General features: G+C 42.2%; 2 protein-coding genes across 3 annotated transcripts in view; both read left to right on the top strand.

The window, feature by feature from the left end:
- fhit (fragile histidine triad diadenosine triphosphatase) overlaps positions 1–2,075 on the top strand; it is a 346,540-nt gene extending 344,465 nt beyond the window's left edge. For both annotated transcript variants that reach the window (XM_061784847.1, XM_061784848.1), the window contains exons 9-10: positions 1,763–1,870; positions 1,949–2,075. In XM_061784847.1, coding sequence (XP_061640831.1) covers positions 1,763–1,867 — 105 coding nt within the window. In that variant the 3' untranslated portion in view covers positions 1,868–1,870; positions 1,949–2,075. The remainder of the gene's footprint in view (positions 1–1,762; positions 1,871–1,948) is intronic.
- A 7,193-nt stretch (positions 2,076–9,268) lies between these two features.
- apobec2a (apolipoprotein B mRNA editing enzyme, catalytic polypeptide-like 2a) lies at positions 9,269–14,369 on the top strand. The gene is made up of 3 exons (XM_061784849.1): positions 9,269–11,971; positions 12,762–12,986; positions 13,820–14,369. Exons 1-3 carry the CDS (start codon positions 11,745–11,747, stop codon positions 14,121–14,123), a joined length of 756 nt encoding a protein of 251 aa, XP_061640833.1. The 5' UTR covers positions 9,269–11,744; the 3' UTR covers positions 14,124–14,369.
- The last annotated feature ends 12,085 nt before the right edge of the window (positions 14,370–26,454 follow it).

Below are 26,454 nucleotides of genomic sequence, written 5' to 3'. Positions count from 1 at the left end.
GGTCTATTCAGGGGTGCTGGAGAGGAGGGTCCGGCGGGGAGTCAAATCTCAGATTCAGGAGGTAAAGTGTGGTTTTCGTCCTGGGCGTGGAACAGTGGACCAGCTCTTTACCCTCGACAGGGTCCTCAAGGGTGCATGGGAGTTTGCCCAACCAGTCTACATGTGTTTTGTGGACTTGGAGAAGGTGTTCGACCGTGTCCCTCGTGGAGTCCTGTGGGGGGTGCTTCAGGAGTATGGGGCACCGAACCACCTGATAGGGGCTGTTCGGTCCCTGTACGACCGGAGTCAGAGTTTGGTCCGCATTGCCGGCAGTAAGTCGGACTCGTTTCCGGTGAGGGTTGGACTCCGCCAAGGCTGCCCTTTGTCACCGATTCTGTTCCTAACCTTTATGGACATAATTTATAGGTGCAGCCGAGGCGTAGAGGGGTCCGGTTTGGTGACCTCAGTATTGCATCTCTGCTTTTTGCAGATGATGTGGTTCTGTTGGCTTCATCGAGCAGTGATGCAGAGTTTGTATTGTTCCGCTGTGGTAAAGAAGGAGCTAAGCCGAAAGGGCTCAGAGTAGAGCCGCTGCTCCTCCACATTGAGAGGAGCCAGGTTCGGGCATCTGTTTAGGATGCCTCCTGGATGCCTCCCTGGTGAGGTGTTCTGGGCACGTCCCACCAGGAGGAGACCCCGGGGACGACCCAGGACATGTTGGAGAGACTACGTCTCTCGGCTTGCCTGGGAACGCCTCGGTATCCCCTCGAAAGAGCTAGAGGAAGTGGCTGGGGAGAGGGAAGTCTGGGCTTTGCTGCTGAGGCTGCTGCCCCCACAACCCGACAATGGATGGATGGATGGCATTCATGCAAAGTTTGTAAAATATCTAACAGACATTTAAATTTGTTCAAGTCTGTGGTACAGCTCGCGGCTTGCAGTAACTCTCCAACTCCAGCGGTCGGCATTTTAGTTCTGCCCACCAAAAGGGGCTTTCTAGGTGAGCTGTTAATTAGTTTAAGGTCAGGGTGACATAAACCAGGCTCCCTGAGACCGTCTGGCTCAGCGGGGCAGCAGGGAGGAATGCAGAGTTTTAACGGCTGTGGGGGTTTAATGCTGGCACCTTGTTCTGTCAGGGCGTATTCGCTACATTAGCAATTTGGATACAGATTTTAGAAAGAATCATGGAAGTTAATACACATGATTTGCTTTTACGGGCCACATAAAATGATGAGGCGGGTTGGATTTGGACCAAGGGCTTTGAGTTTGACCCCTGTGGACTAGACTAATGATGAGACAGAAGTAACTGCACTACACCTTTGATTTAAAATTAAAACAACTGACATCATCAAACCAACTAAGCAAATATGACGTTCCGGATTGTTAAGTTACTTCTCTTTGTCTTGAGAAGGGAGGATTGGGTGTGCCGGTATGCCTGACAGCCATTTTGTCGTTTGATGGAAGGTTTGGAGTTCTCTCTTTTTGGACTTGGCGATATTTGTCACAAGGATTTCCTGATCAGTTTTGTTGTATCCCTCTTTGATTTTGCAGACAAAATGTTTCTGGTGACTTCTGAGTTAATTTTGTTTATCACAAAGATTGGCCCAAGATGATTCTAAATATTGTATAAAATTGCATCTATACATAGTTTCTATTACCACTAAAGATTCCATCTATTGGTCTCATCTTGTGACTTCATGCCATGTGATATTTAATTTGTGGAAAATAAAACAAATCCCATTTGAAAGCAAATGTTCCAATGCTGCTCTGTCATTTGCATTTGCAGCTCCAAAAACATGACCAAGATGAAGATGTGCCCTCAAAGTGGAGATCAGAGGAAGAAATGGCAGCAGAAGCCTCCATTTTGAGAAATCAAATCGAGAACTCTTAGAGGGTAAATATTTAAACAATTATTTGTTTTTCATATTTTGTTTGACTCTATCACTAATTGCAAAAATGCATTTCTCTATAGGACAGCATGTAAGGTCAGCAGGGATTGGAAAAAAACATCACATGAAGTTGAACAATATTGGAGGAGTTTTGTTTTGGTACACAGCTTGTATGTATTTCTTCAACAAAATAAAATGCATGTAAGCTGATTGAACTCTAGCAGCTATTTAACATAATACCAATTACCTGCCACCTGTGTATACATCAGTACGTATTTAAAGGTAAAGGTACTTTATTTACTCCGATTGCCTGGCAACCAGTCAAGCGTGCATGGACCCTAACAGCTGGGATAGGCTCCAGCTCACCAGCGACCCTCGTGAGGACAAGCGCGAGAGAAAATGGATAGATGGTACTTTATTTGTCACATGTACAATAAACAGCAAGAAATGTTAACTACAGTTAACCCATCCCTGAGGAGCAGTGGGCAGTGGCTCGCATTAACACCTATGTACCAAATCCTTGCATCAGCAATTTTGAAATATGTGTGCAAACACTACAAGAAGCACTGACCTTACAACCTAAATTCTAATATCTATCAATTTTCCACACCGCTTATCCTTTTCACGGTCGCGTGTTGCTGGAGCCTATCTCAGCTAACGTTGGGCGAAAGGCGGACTACACCCTGAACTGGTCGCCAGTCAGTCGCAGGGCACATTTAAAGATGGACAACGATTCAGACTCAAATTCACACCGTCACTGAGTGGGAACTGAACCCACACTGTGACTGTACCACTACACCATTAATGACTAAATTCTAATATTCCATCCATCCATTTTCTGAGCCGCTTCTCCTCACTAGGGTCGCGGGCGTGCTGGAGCCTATCCCAGCTGTCATCGGGCAGGAGGCGGGGTACACCCTGAACTGGTTGCCAGCCAATCGCAGGGCACATAGGAACAAACAACCATTCGCACTCACAGTCATGCCTACGGGCAATTTAGAGTCTCCAATTCATGCATGTTTTTTGGATGCGGGACGAAACCGGAGCGCCCGGAGAAAACCCACGCAGGCACAGGGAGAACATGCAAACTCCACACAGGCGGGGCCGGGGATTGAACCCGGGTCCTCAGAACTGTGAGGCTGACGCTCTAACCAGTCGTCCACCGTGCCGCTAAATTCTAATATTTTCTCACAAAAAAAAAAAAAAATTATTCCCAACAGTCTGTTCTCTTCTATTGTTTCTCTTGGCTGCAGGGTTTCCTGTAAATGTATGTGTATGTTAGGTTTTTGTCCAATCAGATTTCAGCCTCTTTGTGCTGCCATCTCACTCTTATCTGCCCAGGGGCCTCACTCATCAAACAGTGCGCAGGATTCTTACTAAAAGTGTACGTATGCACAAAAACTGAAAATGATTTAAGGGCAAAAACAAATCAGTCCTATCTTACCGTGCGTATGCTCACCTGTGGAAAGTCATACCTTGATAAGTCACAGTCCACTTTGAAAAGTGTGCAGTTGGATCCCACACTTTACATGACGAAATTCAACCATATATGGGCAATATAAAGCCCCAGATGAATATAAATGAGCCAGAGATCGAAATTAAGGTGCTTATCGGCGAGGTGGAAGCGAGGAAAGGAATATTGCTTGGTAGCCGTGGCAGCACCACAACAAACAAAAAACAATGCAAGGAGTAACAGGAAGTCACTGGTGATGTGAATATGTAGTGCAGGTGTGGGCAACCTACGGCCCGCGGGCCACATCCGGCCCGTTGATCATTTCAATCTGGCCCGCCAAAGATTGGTGCAGAATCACCCAAATCATATCAAAATCATGACTGCATTCATTTGACCTTGTCCTATAATGTCGAGTGGTTCCACCAGGTTGTGCTTTAATGCCCAGTGGTTCCACCAGGTGGCGCAGTAGGTACAGTGATACATTAACTTGCCTTTGGCTGTTCTGTTTTTACTCTGTTACTGCTCTGAAACCTTCTCCAACCATGAGTGGGCCAAAGAAAAGAAAGGTCGACAGTGAGGGCCGAGTGTTTAGTATAGAATGGACTCCGAAATACTTTTTCACTGAAGTCCGGTCAAAGGCTGTATGTCTAATTTGTTATGAAACCATTGCGGTTTTAAAGGAATATAACATCAGCTCTCACTTTTCTACCAAGCATGCTGATTATGCCAATCAACAGCCAATCAACGCAGGAACTGATGACAACGGCTCAGTGGTTAAAATCAAGCTTGCATGCTCAGAAAAACACCTTTATCTGACAAACTGCCCTCCAAGATTCAGTCACACAAGACCCTGAAACAGCGCCACGGGAGCTGCAGATAGAACTGTTGGATCTCCAATGTGATACTGCCTTAAAAGAGAAGTTCAACTCTCAAACTGGATGAGTTTAATGCTTCATGAAGCGCAGACTAATTTCCAAAAATCCAGAAGATGGCACAGAGGATGCTGGTGGTGTTTGACTGTACATATGTGTGTGAACAGACTTTTAGTGTGATGAACACCAACAAAAGATCCTAAAGATCCTAGCTGAGTGATTAACACCTCAGATGTGTTCTGAGAACTGCCACAACAAAACTAACACCAGACTTTGATGCACTGGCAAAAACAAGGTGATCAACAAAACAACACAAAGTAAATCTAAGTATTAACACTACAATGCCTTTTTTATTATTATTATTATTTTGTTTTTTTATATTTAAGCATTTGGTCATGGCTTGGCCGACCTGTCAAATTTTAAAAGTCAATGTGGCCCCTGAGCCAAAAAACTTGCCCACCCCTGATGTAGTGCATTCAACAAGGGAGGGCAGTAGGAATTAAATAAAAGAAAGTGGTCGTGGGACACACAAATATTGTCCATCATTAGGAATGCAAGTGTTGCTGGCGTGAAGTCTCCGATGGAAGGAGACACCAACGTGGATAAGAATATCACAGACGACCTCGGTAAAGCACTGTTCAATATTTAATTGCAAACAAAAAACAATACATGGGGGAAAAAAACATTATTAAAAAAAGAAGTAGTCTAATGTGTCCTTCGTTTCTTCCTGTATAGCAGTGGGTGGCATGGAGGTACACGGCAATGAGTGCTCTGAAGAAGCTCCTGTGGCAGCACAGCGCCCACCTGTCCCAACCACCAGTGTGCACGGCTTGTTCATAGGTGATTGTGGGGTTCATGAAATCATGAGGTCAAAGGAACTGCCTGAAGAGCTCTGAGACAGAATTGTGGCAAGGCACAGATCTGGCCAAGGTTACGAAAGCATTTCTGCTGCACTTAAGGGTCCTAAGAGCAGAGTGGCCTCCATAATCCTTAAATGGAAGACGTTTCGGACGACCAGAACCCTTCCTAGAGCTGGCCGTCCGGCCAAGCTGAGCAATTGGGCGAGAAGAGCCTTGGTGAGAGCGGTAAGGAAGAACCCAAAGATCACTGTGGCTGACCTCCAGAGATGCAGTCGGGAGATGGGAGAAAGTTCAAGAAAGCCAACCATCACTGCAGCCCTCCACCAGTCGGGGCTTTATGGCACAGTGGCCCGATGGAAGCCACTCCTCAGTGCAAGACACATGAAAGCCCACATGGAGTTTGCTAAAGAAAACCCCTGAAGGGGTCTGATGAGACCAAGATAGAACATTTTGACCTTAAATTCTAAGCGGTATGTGTGGAGAAAACCAGGCACTGCTCTTCACCTGTCCAATACAGTCCCGACAGTGAAGCATGGTGGTGGCAGCATCATGCTGTGGGGATGTTTTTCAGCTGCAGCGACAGGGAGACTGGTTGCAATCGAAGAAAAGATGAATGCGGCCAAGTACGGGGATATCCTGGACGAAAACCTTCTCCAGAGTGCTCAGGACCTCAGACTGGGCCAAAGGTTCACGTTCCAACAAGACAATGACACTAAGCACACAACTAAAATAACGAATGAGTGGCTTCAGAACAACTCCATGACTTGAATGGCCCAGCAAGAGACCTGACTTAAACCCATTTGAGCATCTCTGGAGAGACCTGAAAATGGCTGTCCACCAATGTTCACCATCCAACCTGACAGAAAGTGGAGAGGAGTTGCAAGGAGGAATGGCAGAGGATCCCCAAATCCAGGTGTGAAAAACTTGTTGCATCATTCCCAAAAAGACTCATGGCTGTATTAGCTCAACAGGGTGCTTCTACTAAATACTGAGCAAAGGGTCTGAATACTTACGGCCATGTGATATTTAAGTTTTTCTTTTTTAATAAATCTGCAAAAATTACAACAATTCTGTTTTTTTTCTGTCAATATGGGGTGCTGTGTGTCCATTAATGAGGGGGAAAAGAACTTAAATGATTTTAGCAAATGGCTGCAATATAACGCGGTGGCGGTGGCATTTTGGAATGAAAGTGTACACCTTTCTCATAACATCTAAATGGTGACATAGATTTATAAAAGAAAGTATTTTTTCCCATTTTCCCCTATACCAATGTATAATGCGCACTATTGACTTATGACAAGTTTTTTTGGGGGGGGGGGCAGAAATGCGCATTATACATGAGAAATCACGGTAAATGAATGCATTGTCATGACGAATTTGTGACCATTTCTGTGATAGAGGTGGAGTGGGGTTTGATTGTCTTTTGTATTTGCAAAATTGATTTGCATTTTAAGCATGAATGTTTTGATTTTCTTTACATTTATAAAAGCAAGACGAACTTGAAGCATATTTTGATCCAGACAGCTGGATTCTTCCATCAAGAAGTGTTGAGCCACCCAAAGCCAAAGAACAGAGGAACATTTCAACTCCAGTAGAGCCATCAGTCTGGCTGCATTTTCTGTGAAAGAATCACTCCAGTGGTTAGCGCATCTAACTTCACCGTCATTCTAGATTTGAATCTCAGCTCAGGCCCTCCTGTGTTAGGTTTGCATGTTCTCCCCATGCCTGTGTGTTGTTGTTTTTTTCGTGGTACAGCTTCCTCCCACACACACACCAAAAATGCATGATAGGTTAGTTGAAGTCTACATTGTCATAGGTGTGAAAGTATCATTGTTTGTCTGTATGCGCCCCTCAGGGCCATGGGTGGGCCTAACATTATGTGCACAATTTTTGAAGTGAATCCGAGAGTATTTTGATAATTATGGCTATACGCAAGTGGTTGAAAACTCAACCACACCTAATTGTATTAGCGGAGACTGATGTGGTTGAATCGGAATACACTCTGGCTTGTCGTTTTTTCAATCTGATTAGAAGGATGTATTGATGAGAAGGGTCAAGAAGGAGAGACGCCGCCTCATGCTATTTTGACATACTTCTCAAAGTATGTTTGAAATGTGTGTTTTTAATGCATGTCCCTTTGTTGAGCCCTTAAACTGCTTTTTCAGTTCCAGAGATGCTTCTGGCGTTACATTTCTTAAGTTGAACAGTCAAAGAGTTTTGTGGATATGCATATCGTTGCCTTAAATGATGAGGATTCGTGTTGTAGCTGATCATGCCTACTATTGGTTAAGTTTAACAGGATTACGTGGGTCAGTGCTTCGTGAATTGTGTAGGATATAGGATTATAAAAAATATATACTGTCTGTAGTTCAATAATAACAGTGCCCCCCATGAATTTGATGTGTCCCCATTAAAACTGAGGTCTGGCAATTGGTCTGGTTAGGACCCCAGGTCACTTTGGATGTGCTGCTATTGTTGCTGTCAGAGTATTTCACAGGCTGGCAGTTAATTGGTGGTGAAAAAGTATAAAATGGCTGCTGCTGGAGCTGCTCTTTATCCTCTTCTCTGGCCCTACTCCCAATTGCAACATAGGTCCTGGTTTTCTGTCGAGTTATGTTTTGGTTTGTGATTGTATTTTAGGACTGTTAAACTTAAGTGGATATTTGTCTGGAGTTGTGTCATATTGGATTTATGAGTGCACATTTTGTGTTTATTCAGAATCTACAACTTTGGGGGATTTTGACGTGTTTCCGTACACCTGTCCTGGCTGAAATACTGTATTGTAAGAAACTGTTGAAATTTAAATTACACAAAACTGGCGCCTTGTATTCCATTCTGTTTTGAAAGGATGCCGTCCCACATGCAAATTTTTCGTATTGAGGAAATCTAAGTTTTAGAGTAAAACAAACAAAAAAAATCTGTGAATCGGTGGATTTGATGTATTATGTTGAAAAGTTATTTTATTATTATTATTATTGTGAATTATGATGTTTACAATACTGATATTCATGCATGCTAATGTTTGTGATATTTTTTTGTTTTAATGATTATAAAGAAAGTCGTGTAGATATGGAGAGTCAAACTGTAATACCAGAGATGGCCAGCAGAGAGTCCTATCTACTAGTGAATGTCAGCAACGTATGGAAGAAGGCACACAAGGGCGTCTCCGAAGCTGTGTCTCCGTCCAGTGAATATTACAATGCACGCTGGGAACAATACACTTATTATTTACCACATACCATTTAGTAAAATACTGTAAAGTGGTTATATGTCAATCAAATATTAAATATAGTTTCCACTGCATCATGGGAATTTAATTAAACATCAATAAACATATAAACAGAATTACTATATACTGTATTTTTATTTTTTTATTTTTTTTTACACTTCACTTAGCTTACAGTGTCACTGTCGCACTCAACTCACAGTCAGGGTTTCATGGAAACAAAATGCTACATAAATGCAGAGATCATATACATTTACAATGCATATGTCATGGAAACAATGAGTCACAGCCCTGCTCATACTCTCTCAATATATGTTTAGGCCTGCCAAGATAGCACATTTTATATTTTCCACAAAACTTTCAGAATAAACAATAGTGTCAATGTTTTTTTAATGCCACTGATATAATGATATTAGAGCATAATAAAGAATTGTGCACGTCTTACAAATTCTGCCCTGGTAATCAAACACGAGTAAAAATGGTGCACCCGAGAATTCAAGTGGGGTGTGTATAACTGTGTAAAGTGTAATGTTCTCTCATTCACAATATTTCGCAATAAGAGCATGTAAATAAAAATAGGAAGTTATACGTGTTCAAATAAAGTGCTAAACTTAAGAAAAATAAAGTTGGAGTTTCCCCTTTTCTCTTTGGCGTCTTGAGACAACAGTGGAGTCTCCAACAATCGCATGTTAGAATTTAACAAATCATAGCTGAACCGTTATGGTTATGGTTATGTTTGTTCAAAACCTTTGTTTTTGTTCATAATGGTGTTTCACATATTATATGTACTTTTAATAAGAGCTCCCAGTGCACTTCCCATTGAGAAGTACAAACAAAAATGACTGCCTGTTCCATTTTAATTGCCATTTGTTCCAAATCTCTCTCTCTCCACTTGTCTCTGTGTGGTCTGTGCACCGTCAGTAATTACCACCTGATTGGCTGAAAGGGTGGCGGAAATCGCATGCGATTGGTCGGTACAATTCATCACTACCGTAAAGCCTGAAATATGTTGCGATTTTCAAAACGGAAGCACCCCGTATGTCTTGAATCCAAACATTTCTTTTTGGGCTATGGCGTGGGTCCGTTTGGGACTGCTTCTGGAACCGCGAGTTAGTGACCTCAGTTTTAAACGATGTCGCAAAAATCGAGCGAGCCAGAGCGAGCTGTTTAGCTCCGTAGCTCACTAGCTAGTTAGCTCACGGGCTAGCGAATGTAATAAATAGTTAACGTTCCCTAAAATGTCCCAGTTGTTTGCATCTACGGAGCCAAAGCCGTTCCGCCAGCAGTTCACCGGGTGTTCCCATAACAATGAACATTTATCGAGTGCGGGAAAAAAAGTCTCGTGCCTATTGAAACGATAACCCACCGTATTGTTCTTCTGACTGGCTAGCACCAAGACAGCACTTGTACTTTTAGCGGATAATGATTCGCTGAAGCACTTCAGCAACACACACACAAGGCACAAAATATATTTTTTTTTCTTTGAGGAGCAGTTTTGCTAATTATTTCTTCATTCGAGGAGTAACTTTCTAATTTTGAGGAGCAATTTTTTTTGCAGCTTAATCGGACAGGGACCACAAAGAACAATTTTATGAAGCTATAAAAATATGACAATATAATGGGGGATGTGAATGTAGGGCTGGAGCTAATGAATATTTTATTACTGAATTATTCTACTCAAACACTCAGTTATTTGGATAAACTATATTTTTGCTGGGTTAAAGAGCAATTTTGAACACAAAAGAGAAAATAAGACCTTTCACTTCATAACGTACGACTAATTGGTTTGCTTTTTTTATATAACCAACAGTTTTTAGTTTTTGAATTCACATTGTTCATAAAAGATAAGGCGTTTTTAAGCATGAACGGCTTGAGTTTCAGCATTTTGTGACAAATTAATACATGAGGTTCATGGCTGTGCATTTATGAGCTTTGACCAGCTGACTGGGAATAAGACAAAGGTTCTTTTCTACTACTAAATTTTGGAAGTGTTCAATTTGTTCAAACTAAAATGAAGAAACCTTGAGAAAGAAAATATTTTCCTTCATCTGCGCTACGTTAACTTCATTTCTGTGTGTGTGTTTCGATGCCCAAAATGCGAATTTTGACCAGCAAACTGCGATGCAAGACGGCTTAATTCGACCCTTGCAAACATACGTAAGTAAGCAATGTCGTGCGTTAGTGGATGCAGATTCACCATGCTTTATGCGTCCCTGATCATTTTTGTGCATCTTAGACGCGGGACGCACATCAAACAAACTGTAAATATAATGTGAGAGTTAAATAAGACACACATAAACACACATTATTCATGTTACGTTACTCTTGATCGTTCATAAACATTCATGAATAACATCTTTATTATGGCAACAATTTAACATTTCATGACGCAATCCATGCTGGGAGCCATGCGGCTTCTGCTAGGAAATACAATAACTCTCTGTGTAACCTTAGCCAAAATCCCATGATGCATTGGAAGCTGTAGTTAATTACTCTATAATCACTAAAGTATTTTACTGTATGGTATGTCTTCAATAAGTGAAGCATTTACAGTCTGACAGTGTGCTACTAGTGTATAAATGGATATGTGCACAGCATTGTGTTTTGTTTTTACCTTTCTTCACTCAACACTTAGCAATATGATCTGGGCTAAAAGGAATATTTAATTTAGAAACATGATAAATAATCATTTAGGGTTGTTTTTTTTTTCCCCAAGAGAAAATAATTATTCAAATTCGTTAGTTGGAGAGATAAAAATTGAACTTTCTCGCATATGGAGGTTCCAATTTTTAGTAAGGGTAAACAAGTGTTTACAATCTGTTTTGGGGATGTTTTTCCGTACTCTTAAAACTAATGCTGTCTCCATTGTTTCCTCTCCAAAACACTACATGTAATTAACATGCAGCCATCCAGAGACACATACTTTAAAATTAAAAATAAGGTCCTCACATGGCAGACACTCTCATTACAGGCACAGGGGCTGGTTCTCTCATCTCATCTCAAATCTTTTATTAGACATGCTTGCTCTGTAGGCCGCAGCTGCTTGAGTGTCTCTACTAGTGTTTGACCCTTAGGGACCTTTAAAGGGCAATGATATATTTTTAGACTAAAACTGCTATAGATATTAATTTCGACTGTGCATATTTGAATGCTTTTATTTGTGTGCCAAAATTCAACATTTAGTATCTAGAATCCTCTTTTAGTTTATATTAACTATTATGTTACAAAGAAACTGTCAAATTGCCACACCCCCAACTCAGACCCTTTACCATCCCACCTTGCCCCTCCTTTCTCCCCTGTATCTCTGTCTTTAGTTAGTCCATTGCACTGCAGACTTCCCTTTCTTGCTCTCTCCACCATTCCACAGATTACTTCTCACTGCCCGCATCTAGAAATTGTGTATTTTGTGCTTCTTGTCATTTGATCTTTGATTGAATTAATTCTTGAGGCCACAAGAAATCTGACACCATGGCCGACAGAAGTCGTATGCTGCGAAAAAAGGACAGACAAGAAAAAGAAGCCGGTGAAAAGACCAGGGATGGAAATGAAGTGAAGAATGAAGAAGAAAATGCTCAAGATAATGGAGGGGGGCCATCAGCTGAGCAATCCTCCACCAATGATGTAACAGCTGATGGTAAAAATGGAGATCTTCAGGTCGAGCCAATGGAACTACCTCCGTTTGAAATCATTGCAGGGTGAGTCCATAGGAGTGAAACGTTTTTAGTGCTCGGTAAAGCTATTCATTGTTGAAATTACTGTAATTTACATTTATTAATCCAGTGCTCCAGTCACATCCAGTGATCAACTCCTTGTGACATGAATGTCAACAGCATTAAAAAGTGCAATCTTACCTTTTTTTTATGTATTTATTTATTTTTAATTGACGGTTAAAGCTTTAAAACATCACAGCTTCGGTGAAGCTGAATAATAATAGTCTTGTCAACTGGCTTTCCTCGTAACTGATATCCTGGGTAAGGACATGGGAAATGTTTAAAAAACATAAAATAATACCACTTGTCTGAGACATTGAGATGATGTAAAATTGGTTTGCCTACAGCAGGGTAAAAAAACAAAAAACAAACACATGATGTCATAGGTAAACACCCCATTTTCAATTAGGTCATTCAGCAGAACAAGTGTGGTTATCGTATCCTTTCTCTCTGCATGTTAACTGTCGTAGGCTATTGCCGTGACCAGTATTGACGGTTAGTTAGTCTTAACACAAGTATACATCTGTAAATGAGAGTATAGAAGCATTTCTTTGTCTCTATCTTCATTCATGCTATTGACAATTTCGAGTCTTCAACTCCGAGGCCACTCTACCACCATTGAAAACAGGCCCTAAAATGATCTTTTGTGTTCTACTCATGCAAGTAGGAAACCAGTCAAACTACTAAAACAACACAGGCCAATATCATCTTAACATCTGGTTATAATGCGAAGTTTTAAGAATATAACCTCGGAATAATTTGCTTTGTTTCACAGTGATCGAATTGATCCTTTCGCATTCAAGTTCCAGTTCAAGAATGTGGAATACTCCTCGGGCCGCAATAAGACGTTCTTGTGTTACCTGGTGGATCAAGGGAAAACAGCTGATGGACTCCTGAGAGGTTGTCTGGAGGATGAACACACCGGAACTCACGCTGAAGAAGCCTTCTTCGCACAGTGCCTGTCTGACTACGACCCTTCACTCAAATACACAGTCACCTGGTGAATTGACTTTATTATCCTCAGTAAATTCAATTTTATAGAGTGTAAACATTTCATTCTCAGGCGTTGTATACAAGGTGGGTCAACCAAAACAAACAAAATGACAATCACAGTCCATCCACGGCTTGCCGTATTGCCGAAATAGCTGAAGCAGACGGTTGTTAAACTTGTGTGAGGCCTTTTCTATCGTCATCCTATGTGGCACCGCCCCAAGGAATGTTGAGTATGAAATGTACTCCTCCAAGTGTGCAATGACATCATGGTTTAGATCGAAAGTTGGACATGGACAGAGCATTTATTCTGACAGCTGTGTTTTGTTATGCTCATGAGTTGAGATAATTTTTAAATGGTATGCAATTTAACAAGAGACCAGATTAGTGAGGACTATGCAATAACCACTCTGTCTTGATGACAGCAATGCGTGCCATTGACACATTTGTCAGTGTCTAGTTCCTTCCAGCTTTTTTTTTTTTTGCTCTTCAAATCATAGGGATAATTGTAGAATACGTATCTATACGGGGCAGCAGTAGCTTACATGTAAGGACTTAGGCTTTCGAATGGGATTGTCAAGATTCAAGTTCCACTACAGACAAATGTAAGAAAAAAAATAAAATAAAAATAGCAACTAGTTGTTGTCGAAATGCTAGTCTGCTTCCTGGCTACTGTTGACGCTCCCTTTAGCAAGGCACACAGAGCTTCCAAAAGCGTATGGATAATATTGTCTCTGACAGGTAGGTGACTAACCTTTATGATCAATTGTAATCACCATGAACTAACTGCGTCATTGGCACTGAAAGCATAAACGTAATGATATTCTCCCTTGTTTATTTCAGGTATGTGTCATCTAGTCCCTGCTCTGCTTGTGCAGCAAAGATAGCCGATGTGTTAAACGCCAAGAAAAACATCAAATTGAGCATCTTTGCTGCTCGGCTGTTTGAGTTTGAGGAAGCAGAGATTCAGGCTGGGCTAAAGGCTCTGCATACAGCCGGATGTAAGCTGAGGATGATGAAGCCTCTGGACTTTTCCTATACCTGGGATACATTTGTGGAGAATGAGGATCAACCTCTTAACCTGTGGGAAGACTGCAAAGACAACTATGAGTATTATCATGAGAAGCTGTCTGACATTCTGCAGTGAACACATTAAACATGCGTTAAAAGAGAGAAGGGTATCTTTTTTGACAAGAGGAGTCCATGGAATTTTTAGAGCGGGAAACTTCCGAAAGGGCAATTCACAGCTGTGGAAGTGACTGCCAGATGATCTATTTCGTGTCGTAATCTGAACCTTGCAGTGGAGCAGATGTGCAACTGTGCCACATGAATTGCAACCCTATTATATGATACAAAAATAAACCCAAATACAGCGGTGGGAAGTAACCTTCGTGACGGCACTTTACTTGAGTATTTATTTTTCTGCCGACTTTTTCACTTTTACTCCTCGCTTTTTAAACACAAGCAACTGTACTGTCTACACCTCACATTCTAAAAATGAGCTCGTTACTTTTAAAACCTTCTAAAGTTAGCAATGACGTGACACAAAAAGCAGAGCGCCGAAAAACCGGAAGTAACCTCGTTCAGCGAATTGATCATAGCTAGTGGGGGCAAAGTGTCTGCGCATTCCAAGCAGTGTTGGGAAAGTTCATTTTCTACTCAAACTAGTTCAAAGTTCAGTTCACCGTTCCAAAAATGAACTAGTTCATTGTTCCCTCCCCCTCACCCCAATATGGCTATTACCTTGAAAATACTGGCATTTCGTTTCTTCATTATTACCAACCATTCAGTCCACATGAATAGCCATCTGCAGCTTTCACCCTACGATATTCAACACATGAGCAAAAACTTGTTACTTGAATGGTCTTTATATACAACAAAAACGGCGCTTTTGTCCTGAATGTGTAAATAAATAAAATGAAATGTAAAAAAAACACTACACAGTATTATAGGAACGAAGTAAAACGACATTAATAACTGAATTTCTCGCAGTTCTGGCTGACTATACTAACAAAATATTTTTATCTTATCTATTATCTATACATCCATTTCCCATACTGCTTATCCTCACTTGGGTCGCGGGCGTGCTGGAGCCTATCACAGCTATCTTCAGGCGACAGGTACACCCTGAACTGGTCGCCACCCAATCGCAGGGCACATATCAACAAACAACCATTCACACTCACATTCATACCTACGGGCAATTTAGTCTTCAATTAACATACGATACATGTTTTTAGACTTTGGGAGGAAACCAGTGTACCCGGAGAAGAAGCACGCAGGCACAGGGAGAACATGCGAACTCCACACAGGCGGGGCTGGGATTTGAACCCCAGTCCTCAGAACTGTGAGGCTGATGCGCTAAGCAGTCGACCACCGTGCCGCCCATTCATATTTGATTGAGCTATTTTTATTTTATTTTACTTTCATGCTCTGATTTAAAAAATAAATCAAAGTTACTAGTTACTCAGTGCTTAAGTATTTTTTTTTCATCGAGTACTTACTACTCCTACTACTTACTCATACTCAAGTAATTATTTGGACTACTTTTTACTTTTAATTGAGTCATATTATTGTAAATGTCATGTACGGAATAGAGGATAGGACCCAAAAATGCACGACTCCAAAACAAATGGACAGTTTCAAAAAGAGAGGTTTAATATACAGGCAGAGGTCGGTACACAGGCAGGCAATCCAAAAAAGGCAACAATATCCAAAAACGTGAGGCAAAAAGGCGAGGTCGATAATCGGAACAGGGTCTGGTCTTACTGTGAGTCTGTGACGTGGAAACATGGAATGCTGGAACGCGACGACAAGGTACAACGAACTGGCGACAAGAAAAAATGAGACACGAGGTTAAATGGAAGGGGTAATTAGGGTGAACGAAGCACAGGTGGTGAAGATGCTCTCAGGAGCAGGTGTGTATGAGACGGGGGGAAGACAAAAACCGGAACACACACCCATGACAGTATACTCCCCCTTAACTGCAGATGACCCCGGAGCCCCTGGATGCGCAATGTGGAAGTCCCGAATGAGCGAGTCATCCACGATAAACGCAGACGGCACCCATGAACGTTCCTCAGGCCCGTAGCCCTCCCAGTCCACCAGCTATTGAAACCCCTCCCCCTCTGACGTGACGACAACAGCCGCCTCACAGTGAAGACAGGGCCCCCATCCACGAACCGGGGGGGGAGGAGGGGGCCTGGAAGGCGGGACCAGAGGGGACTCCCGGGCGGGCTTGAGCAGGCTGACGTGAAAAGCAGGGTGGACCCGCATCGACTTAGGTAGCCTAAGCTTCACGGTGACAGGGTTGATGATCTTTGTGATGGGGAAGGTCCCAACGAACCTGAGAGCGAGCTTGCGGGACTCCACGCGGAGGGGAATATGTTTGGTAGAGAGCCAAACTCGCTGACCCACTTTGTAGTTCGGGGCCGGTGTCCTCCTACGGTCAGCTGCGGTCTTGTAGGACCGTCCCTGGTGCAGCAGCATCTGCCGGGCTCGCTCCCAGGTCCTCCTGCAGCGTCTCAGCAATGTCAATGCCGCTGGAACTGTGGACTCTGGGGCTATGGCAGGAAATAGAGCTGGTTGGTAACCATGCACAACGTGAAAAGGCGATAGACCAGTGGATGCAGAGGGGAGGGAATTGTGAGAGAACTCGACCCAAACCAGCTTCTGAGACCAGGATTGTGGCTCCTGTGAAGCGAGACATCGGAGCCCAGTCTCCAGGTCCTGGTTCAGCCTCTCGGTTTGGCTGTTGGTTTCAGGATGAAACCCGGATGACAGAAGCACCTATTAGACTGCAAAACTCCTTCCAAAATCGTGAAATGAATTGGGGGCCCCTATCAGATAACACATTTTTGGGAAAACCATGAAACTTGAATACCTGGTTAATCATCAACTCGGCAGTGTCTTTAGCTGAGGGGAGTTTCGGAAGTGCAATGAAGTGTGCCATCTTAGAGAACCTGTCAACAACTGTGAGAATGGTGGTATTTCCTTTAGAGGCCGGTAATCCAATCACAAAGTCTAACGGAGATGTCTGACCAAGGACGTTGTGGTATTAGTAGAGGTCGCAACTCCCCAGAAGGGCGTTGACGAGAGGGCTTGTTAGCAGCACATACCTGGCAAGCATTGACGTAATCGATAACATCCCTCCTAACATTAGGCCACCAAAAGCGCTGTTCGACCACAGATTGCGTTTTGGCAATGCCTGGGTAACATATGGTACGGTTAGTGTGAGCCCAGTGGATGACTCTTCCCCTTAAGGCCGGAACCACATAAAGCCTGTTTTCAGGGCAATCTTCAGGGCTAAGAGTGTTCTTCAGAGCCTCTTTAACCGCAGTTTCAACGTCCCAAACAAAAGCAGAAATGAAGCATGACTTGGGCAAAATAGTCTTAGGGTCGGACAAAGAATTCTCTTCCTAGAAAATACATGATAAAGCATCTGGCTTACCATTTTTAGAGCCAGGTCGGTAGGATAACATGAAATTAAATCTAGTGAAGAACAGAGCCCATCTAGCCTGCCTCGCATTTAATCTTTTAGCAAATTTAATATACTCAAGGTTCTTGTGATCTGTCCATACTAAAAACTGAGTCTGTGCCCCCTCTAGCCAGTGCCTCCACTCCACCAAAGCAACCTTGAAAAGAATGCATCGAGTAGTGCCCTGTTGTTCCACTGACTCTCAGCTGCGAGAATGCGAAACTAAATCGCGTAATCTGACACCCTGCGCTTGCCTTGTTGTAAGGTGACAAGAGAGCGAGCTGCCTCACGATCTGGTGTGGAATACTGAAAAACTTGCTCCATCGTCTTTACGAAAGAAGCCCAAGAGTGACAAGAGGCGGAATTGCGGCTCCATTCAGCAGTAGCCCACGCCTCCGCACGACCAGTCAGGTGGGAAATGACGAAAGCGATCTTTGCCCGCTTGGTGGGGAAGGCAGCTGCCTGCAGCTCAAAGTGGAGTTCGCACTGAGTGATAAATGGCTTAATGTTCCCAGAATCTCCAGAGAACCTCTCCGGTCGAGAGAGCTGTGGGCAGTCAGCAGCGGAGGTGGCAGGTGGCTGCATGGTGACTGCTTCACCTGGAAACGGTGTTACAGTGGCGCCATCGGGTGCTGTGTCAGCTGGTTCCTTTTTCTGAAGCATATTCATTAGCACTTCAAACTGTGAGGCCACCTGTCTCATCATAGTGTCCTGATGCTCTGACAGTCCCTTTAGATGAAGGTGGAGGGCAGCAAGCTGCTCATCCTGCTTCGAGATGCGTTGACCTTGCGCTTGAAGGGCTTTGCGCACCGGGTCTGAGTCTGCTGGGTCCATGTTATGGCCAGTTCGTTCTGTCATGAACGGAACAGAGGATAGGACCCAAAAATGCACGGCTCCAAAACAAATGGACAGTTTCAAAAAGAGAGGTTTAATATACAGGCAGAGGTCGGTACACAGGCAGGCAATCCAAATAAGGTAACAGTATCCAAAAACGTGAGGCAAAAAGGCGAGGTCAATAATCGGAACAGGGTCTAGTCTTACTGTGAGTCTGTGACGTGGAAACATGGAATGCTGGAACGCGACGACAAGGTACAACGAACTGGTGACAAGAAAGAATGAGACACGAGGTTAAATTAAAGGGGTAATTAGGGTGAGCGAGGCACAGGTGGTGAAGATGCTCTCAGGAGCAGGTTTGTATGAATCAGGGGGAAGACAAAAACCGGAACACACACCCATGACAGTAAAGTAACAGAACTCTTACTTGAGTACAATATTTGGCTTTTCTACCCACTTCTGGGACTGACGTATTTTTGGGTCACAGATACAGTATGACTAGATCCAATTCCAAAAGACGTGTCTAGGGGGCCTACGTGGCAGCCATATTGTCTATTATGCATAGAGGGTTGGCAGAGAGAGCGGCACAGCTGCAGTTTTTCTTTGGAGTGTGGAACATGCTGTTTTGGTACAGTAACATTTTTTTTTTTTTTTTTTTGTCAAGCCATTCTTGGGAAACAGATTTAGAACTAGGATGCACACTAATTCCTCGTGGCTCATAAAAGTGATTCGCCTATGATGAGTACTGTACATCAAAATTGCCTCCATGACCAAGCACATCAGTGTGGTGAGATTGGATAAAATGTGAGACTTTCAAACATTTTAAAGCTTTTTTAAAATATTTATTTACAATAACTTTGTACTGTACTTTGTACTAGGCGTTTTAGGCCACAAAAAAACAAAAACAAAAAACACTACTGTTTTTACTCTACAGTAATATGGGTGCATATGGCCTAAAAAAAGTGCTTCACTGTAACGGACAATCGGCTACAGTATATCGGATGACCCCCCGCCCCGATTATTCCGTTCTATCAAGATTCCAGTGTAATCCATTTTTACACCATTGTAGCAAAGAACACATTCGCTCCCATTTACGCAGTATACCTGAATGCACCTTGCGCACTCACACAACTGCGATGTAAACATGAATGGCAGTCACACTGAATGGGTTGCCAAATACAGCGTTGGTCCCCTGACATACTGTATGAAGGTTCGTATATAATGTGTTCAGCCGGGTTTTGTCCAGTAAGTCCCTAACAAAACCTGGAAATCTTGAATGAAAATGAACTTTCGCTTGAAATCTGTTCACAGACGCCAGAATGAGCACGACCTCAATAACGTTCATCAGGAAGAAATTAACTAAGTTAAGTTCACATTCGCCCAAAACCTGAACACGTTCATGAACTTTCGTTCATTGAACACGTTCAGGTACAACACTGATTCCAAGTTTGTGGACGGCACTGTCGAAAACCAAAACAACAAGGACGCCTGCACATTGTAGAATCACAACAAGGGAACTCAGAACTGGGATTAACCTTTCATATACTTTTTTAAAGTGCATGAATGAACCATGTTAGTGTTTTAGAAAGCTAGCTTGTTCTAGTCTGGCTCACTGGCAGTAAATTATGTCACATGTGAGCATTATTATTTGCCTACTGCCAAAACAAAAACATTAAAAAAAAAACTGAAAATAGCATTAATTTGCTCATTTTCTACTAGTTTCAGTCAATCCCCACAAAAACATAGCAGCTTTCACTTACATCTTAATAATGGCTGTGGAAAATACCCTGGTTGGTGTTTAGGCATTTCAAGCAAAGCTGTCATTTAACATCAATCAGTTTATAAACAATACATTGTGATTTTCAGTACTACACCTCCACCACAAAAATGTTCAAAAGTCACAGAGAGGACACTTGAACAGGAGTTTGACCGATTTAATGACTTGGAGAAACTTGAGAACTGTGTGACATTCATTCACAAGCCCTTGATGGAGCTCGACATCTTGTAGGTGCAATGCAATACACTCGAAAGCATGAACACAGTGTCTCTTAGCTGTTTTTAAATGAGATTTTTTTTTTTAATTTTTTTTTTTTTTAAATGGTTGGAGACGCATGCTGATTGCAAGAAAACATTCATTGGTCAATGCCGTATTGTTCATGAAAAATATATAATAGTGATTCAGTCCAAATCTTCAGAACCAGACATAATGGCAAGTGTGTGCGTGTGTGTGTGTGCGTGCGTGTGCCCGTATGTGTGCACATACAAGCGCATATGTGCGCACATACCTGCAGTTTTGGTGTGCTTTGTTCTTCATCAGTGCATTACAAGATTAGTGTAAATAAAAATTTTGCTGCTAAAATGCTTAGTTGTTTGATTGTGTGTAATAAGACATCCTCCAGTCCCAATTATTATTAGTCATATTATCACTTGTACTTAGAGAGCTAAAAATGTTTTAAGTTCAGATCATCCCGTTTTTTTTCAACTCCTAGTTTCTTTAACAAGAGATTCACAGCGATTCCAAATACATACTTTGTCTTTTCGGATGCTGCGTCCATAACTTGTGAGTCTTCTGTCTTCAGAGCATTTGTTTAGCCATGTGAAGCCTGACAGCATATCTCTTTTCTGGTGTTGTAACCCCATAAATAAATCAAAGCACAGTTTACCACCGGACTGTCTTTTATTTTGATGGATGTAAGTGACCATGATTTTGCATTGCAAAAATATGTGGATTTGTCAGGTGCAATTTTGTGACAACTCATTAGTTTCATCTGAGATTGCCCTTGGGTCACTGCCAGAGTCAGTGTTTTGCTTACCTTTTCGTGCTGGAAGATCCTCTTTAGGTGAGCTGCATTGTTTCATGGTAACATATTGCTGATCTGTCTTGAATGTCTGACTAAAGAAGGTTACATATCCCTGCTTACACGATAACCTGTTCTTCTCAGTGCATGTTCTCATTGTGCTATCACTCTGCGTTCCTCCCACGGTCTGAAAGCATGTATGCTAAGAATGTTAATTGAAGACTAAAAAGCTTTTTGGTGTCAATGTGAATGGATTTAAGCTTCTGCTTCAGCTTGTTTTCTTTTGCCATGATAAAGCAACAGCAATGTAAAATATTTGACATAGATTTGACATACAAATTCACTCATACAATGCATTACGATGTATCCATCAATCCATTTTCTATACCGCTTAAGGTCGCGGGTGAGATGTAGCTGGAGCAGAGGTTGAATGTAGACCCTGCAACCGTAGGGTCGCCAGTTCGTAAACAGCTTAACGCACGGTCAGGGAGGGAAGAATAACATTCTACAGGCTGCAAAGTATGAGCTGCTGTATGAGGCTACCGGCGTTAGGTTCAGTTGGCTCATATTGAGGCTAACCCGAATGTGTGCCCGATTATCCAGACAGGCGGCGCTGGTCGCGATTTTTCCTTGCGATATAACAACTTCCTGTCTTGGATGGGATCTTTCGGTGATAAAAGTATTTCAGTTCGACACTGAAAATTCAGTTTTGGGCCATTTTCAATGGGTGAAAACCTTCGGTGACTAAGAAATTTGTACTGGCCCGAGTGGGCCAGTGTCTATACGTACGTAGGTGGTGGCCCGAGACAGCGGCCTAGTGGCCTGGGCCACCATTAAATTAAACCCTGTTAAACCAGATTACATAACAGATGTGTCCAATAATCCGCAAACGGCTGCTTTTGAACTAAAAGCCCATTTTCCCATTGATGTTCCTGCAAAATTACACTGTTATAACTTTTGCTGGAGGGCCTGATCAAAGATTCAAATCTAGAACATCTTGACTGTGAGGTGCTAAACCACTACCCCACTGTGGTGCATTTAACATTAACCAGGAAAAAGTTCATTTGCTCTATTTTGTTGCACCTGCAGCTTGTTAAAATGAACTGTCAGTGGTAAAATGCTATAATGAGTCATCTACACTTACGCTATAAAGTGAATTCAGAGATTTGTTCCTAAATACATTATGGGCTACATCTCTGTAATTATTTGTTCAAAACGTGCAAAGAACTGAGAACTGTGTAGTACTCAATTGTGGATATACAGCATTTAACCATTTTTCATAATTTCAGTTTTCCTGATTTTTTAGGTGTGGCTAAAACGGAGCCCAGTGACACACTTGGGCGTCCAGCATGAGTCGCTCCTCCCCACAATATAACAACTGAGCACTTTTGTTCCATCATTGGCTATCATGCCCACTCGCAAGTTATTTAGTTCGAATTATTTGACCCATTTCTACCACTACAGCGTGCAGTTAGCTAGCTAGCTATCACTACAACCCCAAAACATCTTCGCCACTATTTACAGAACAGCTTGGTGTTGTTATTTAAATTAAATAAGAGTAAAGTAATAAGTGTAAAGTAAGTATATAAAGTGTTATGTAATTTGTGTTATTAAGGCTACCATATGTTGGAATGCAAAGCATTGTGAGGTTTATGACCAGCAAGAATTATGTCCTCAAATGTCTGTAGCGTTAGGCCTAGTACACACACAGATTTTCCACTCTTAAAACTTTTTTTTATCTGCTACAGACCCCACACATAAAAATAAATAAATAGGGCATTCAACAGTTGTTTTTTTTGTCATTAGTGTGGTGTGCAACAACACATCAGATACCACACTGATAAAGATTCTATTGCACCGCCGATCTCAAAGTCTTGCATGGTCACACGTAATCTCACAAAACCAAAGAAGAAAAAAACACTTTCCCGAGTGTTCCTGAAGGTTGCCGGAGCCGAGAGCCTTGTAAAATGGTGATGTTCTGAAAAAAACGACTTGCTTTGGAAAAAATAATTTTTACTATCTGAGGAACCCAATTCGATACATAAACTGATATTGGGACAGACATTTTTGTTTTCATTTACGGTCGCCTCCTTGTTCGTCAGTCCTCGGTGCTTCTTTGATTGGCTCCATTCTGATCCTCCTCACAATTCTCAGCGTCATGATTCAGGAGAAGTCGGCATTCCCCCCAAAAATTAAGAGTTTTGGTCGTAAATATTGAAAACGTTCACTGTTTAAGATTGTCGGTCCCGACCTTCAGATCCTAAAATTGTGACCAATCCACTCTAAACACACATCAGACCTAATGACAATCTTATAGGATAATCTTATAAGACATAAGATTGTCTGGCATTTGACATGCTTGGTTCGGAAAGGGCAGAATCGGCACAAAAACGGGCCGATTGTCTTCATGTGTCTACTGTGCCTTAGCCACAGGCTCAATAACGTGTGCCACTATGTTTAATAAAGGGTTAACATTCCCTCAAGTGTCTATGTGATGTGGATCCACACGCGCACACACCACCAAACAACCTCAATGTGGTCTGCGGTGCCTGGAAGCCTGTTAGCCTGTGAGCTAGCTGGTGGCTAGTGGCTCTCGGCGCGGCTTGGAAAAGCCCCGCGACGAGTCGGTGGGATAGATTCCAGCCACGAGGGGCTTTAAGTTGATATATTTTCACGGCTCAAGCATATAGGGATAGGCATATGCTCGGGCTGAGATATTTCACCATTTTGAAGCTTAATTTAAAATACTGTTTTTTATTCATTCAAATTTGGCAGGCTTGTTAACAAAACTCTTCTCTTTGATGTGTCCAATACATGACATTTTATATTCACTTTACAGATAGTTTAATATATTTTAGTAATAACAAAAACATCCAAAACAATCACATAATAAATTTAGAGAAAGGATTTATGGGGTTCTTATGGATCCTACCCGTGTGGTTGGAATCTAACACCACTATGTAATGATATGGCAATGGTATTATTAATAGTTTCATGTTTGAATTGTGTTCATTTTCTTGGCTTGACCTCATGTTACCTGTGCTTACAGGACATGGTTGCCTTTGCATTTACCTAGTCTGAATGAATGTTCCAGAATTCCATACTCATAGGTTCATAGGTTGTAGCCAGCCATAGCGACACAAAGTTGTCATCTTTTTCCGGCCTCAACTGCAGTTCAAATGACGATATGAATTTTTGCTTTTGTTTGCTGTTGCTACATATAGGAGGCTGCTACAATAACAAATGAGGCCATTATAAGCAATTTAAAACCTTTGTCTACCATTAATTTGAACTTTAACCATCCATCCATCCATTTTCTGTACCGACTTATCCTCACAAGGGTCGCAAGCGTGCTGGAGCCTATCCCAGCTATCTTCGGGCGAGAGGCGGGGTAGACCCTGAACTGGTCGCCAGCCAATCAAAGGGCACATAAAAACAAAGAACCATTCGCGCACACATTCACACCTAAGGGCAATTTAGAGTCTTCAATCAACCTACCATGCATGTTTTTGGGATGTGGGAGGAAACCGGAGTACCCGTAGAAAACCCTCGCAGGCACGGGGAGAACATGCAAACTCCACACAGGGAGGGCTGGGATTTGAACCCCGGTAACTTAATAACTTAATAACTTAATTGAATTTATTTAAAATATTTTTGAGGAAGAGTAAAATATAAACAATTGAGATGATGTGCTTGCACAAGTGTGCACATCCTCTTATAACTGTGGATGTGACTATGTGCAGAATTAACCAAACTCATTAAATGAAAGTCAACACACACCTGCCACCATTTAAAGTGCCTCTGAATAACCTCAAATACATTTCAGATGTTCTAATAGAATTTCTGTTACATAATTTTTATTTCGAGCAGAAGCCTAAAGGTTTTATGCTAACACTGACTGGTATTTGGAACTGTTCATAATTCCCTCCACCTTGATTAAGACCCCAGTTCCAGCTGAAGAAAAACAGACCCAAAGAATGATGCTGCCTACACCATGCTCCACTGTAGTTATGGTGTTCTCTTGGTGATCAGTAGTGTTGTGTTGGTGCCCAAAATATATTTTGGAGGAATTATGGCCCAAAAGGTTCGACCTTGGTTTCATTGCACCAGAATAAAATCTCCCAAACTTTTGGGAAAATGTGCCAACAAAATGGGGGATTCAAGGACTGTGGGTGGATTGGAGGGATTTGTTGTATAGAACCCCAATTCCAATGAAGTTGTGTTAAACATAAATAAAAACAGAATACAATGATTTGCAAATCATGTTCAATCTATATTTAATTGAATACACTACAAAGACACGATATTTAAAGTTCAAATTGATAAACTTTGTTTTTAGCAAATAATCATTCACTTAGAATTTTATGGCTGCAACACGTTCCAAACAAGCTGGGACAGGGTCATGTTTACCACTGTGTTACATCAACTTTTCTTTTAACAACATTCAATAAACATTTGGGAACTGAGGACACTAATTGTTGAAGCTTTGTAGGTGGAATTCTTTCCCATTCTTGCTTGATGTACAGCTTCAGCTGTTCAACAGTCCGGGGTCTCTGTTGTCGTATAATGCGCCACACATTTTCAATGGGAGACAGGTCTGGACTGCAGGCAGGCCAGTCAAGTACCCGCACTCTTTTATTACAAAGCCATGCTGTTGTAACACGTGCAGAATGTGGTTTGGCATTGTCTTGCTGAAATAAGCAGGGCGTTGCTTGGATGGCAGCATGTTTTTCCAAAACCTGTATGTACCTTTCATTAATGGTGCCTTCACAGATGTGTAAATTACCCATGCCATTGGCACTAACACAGCCCCATACGATCACAGATGCCGGCTTTTGAACTTTGTGTCCATAACAGTCCGGATGTTTCTTTTCCTCTTTGGCCCGGAGGAAATGACGTCCACAATTTCCCAAAACAATTTGAAATGTGGACTCGTCGGACCACAGAACACTTTTCCACTTTGCATCAGTCCATCTTAGATGAGCTCCGGCCCAGAGAAGCCGACGGCGTTTCTGGGTGTTGTTGATAAATGGCTTTTGCTTTGCATAGTAGACTTACAAGTTGCAGTTACAGATGTAGCGCCGAACTGTATTTACTGAGATTGGTTTTCTGAAGGGTTCCTGAGACCATGTGGTGATATCCTTTCCACATTGATGTCGGTTTTTGATGCAGTGACGCCTGAGGGATCGAAGGTCACGGGCATGCAATGTTAGTTTTCGGCCTTGCCGCTTACTGTATTTTCACGACCATAAGGCGCACCCTATTAAAAGACGCAGTCTCAGTTATGGGGTCTCTTTCTGTATTTAACACGTACATGAGGCGCACTGTATTATTGGGCGCAGGGATGATAAAACGTACACTAGCTTAAA

This window comes from Phyllopteryx taeniolatus, chromosome 9 (genome assembly GCF_024500385.1).
Source record: "Phyllopteryx taeniolatus isolate TA_2022b chromosome 9, UOR_Ptae_1.2, whole genome shotgun sequence".
Lineage (NCBI taxonomy): Eukaryota > Metazoa > Chordata > Actinopteri > Syngnathiformes > Syngnathidae > Phyllopteryx > Phyllopteryx taeniolatus.
This window is presented reverse-complemented; position numbering and strand designations above follow the sequence as displayed.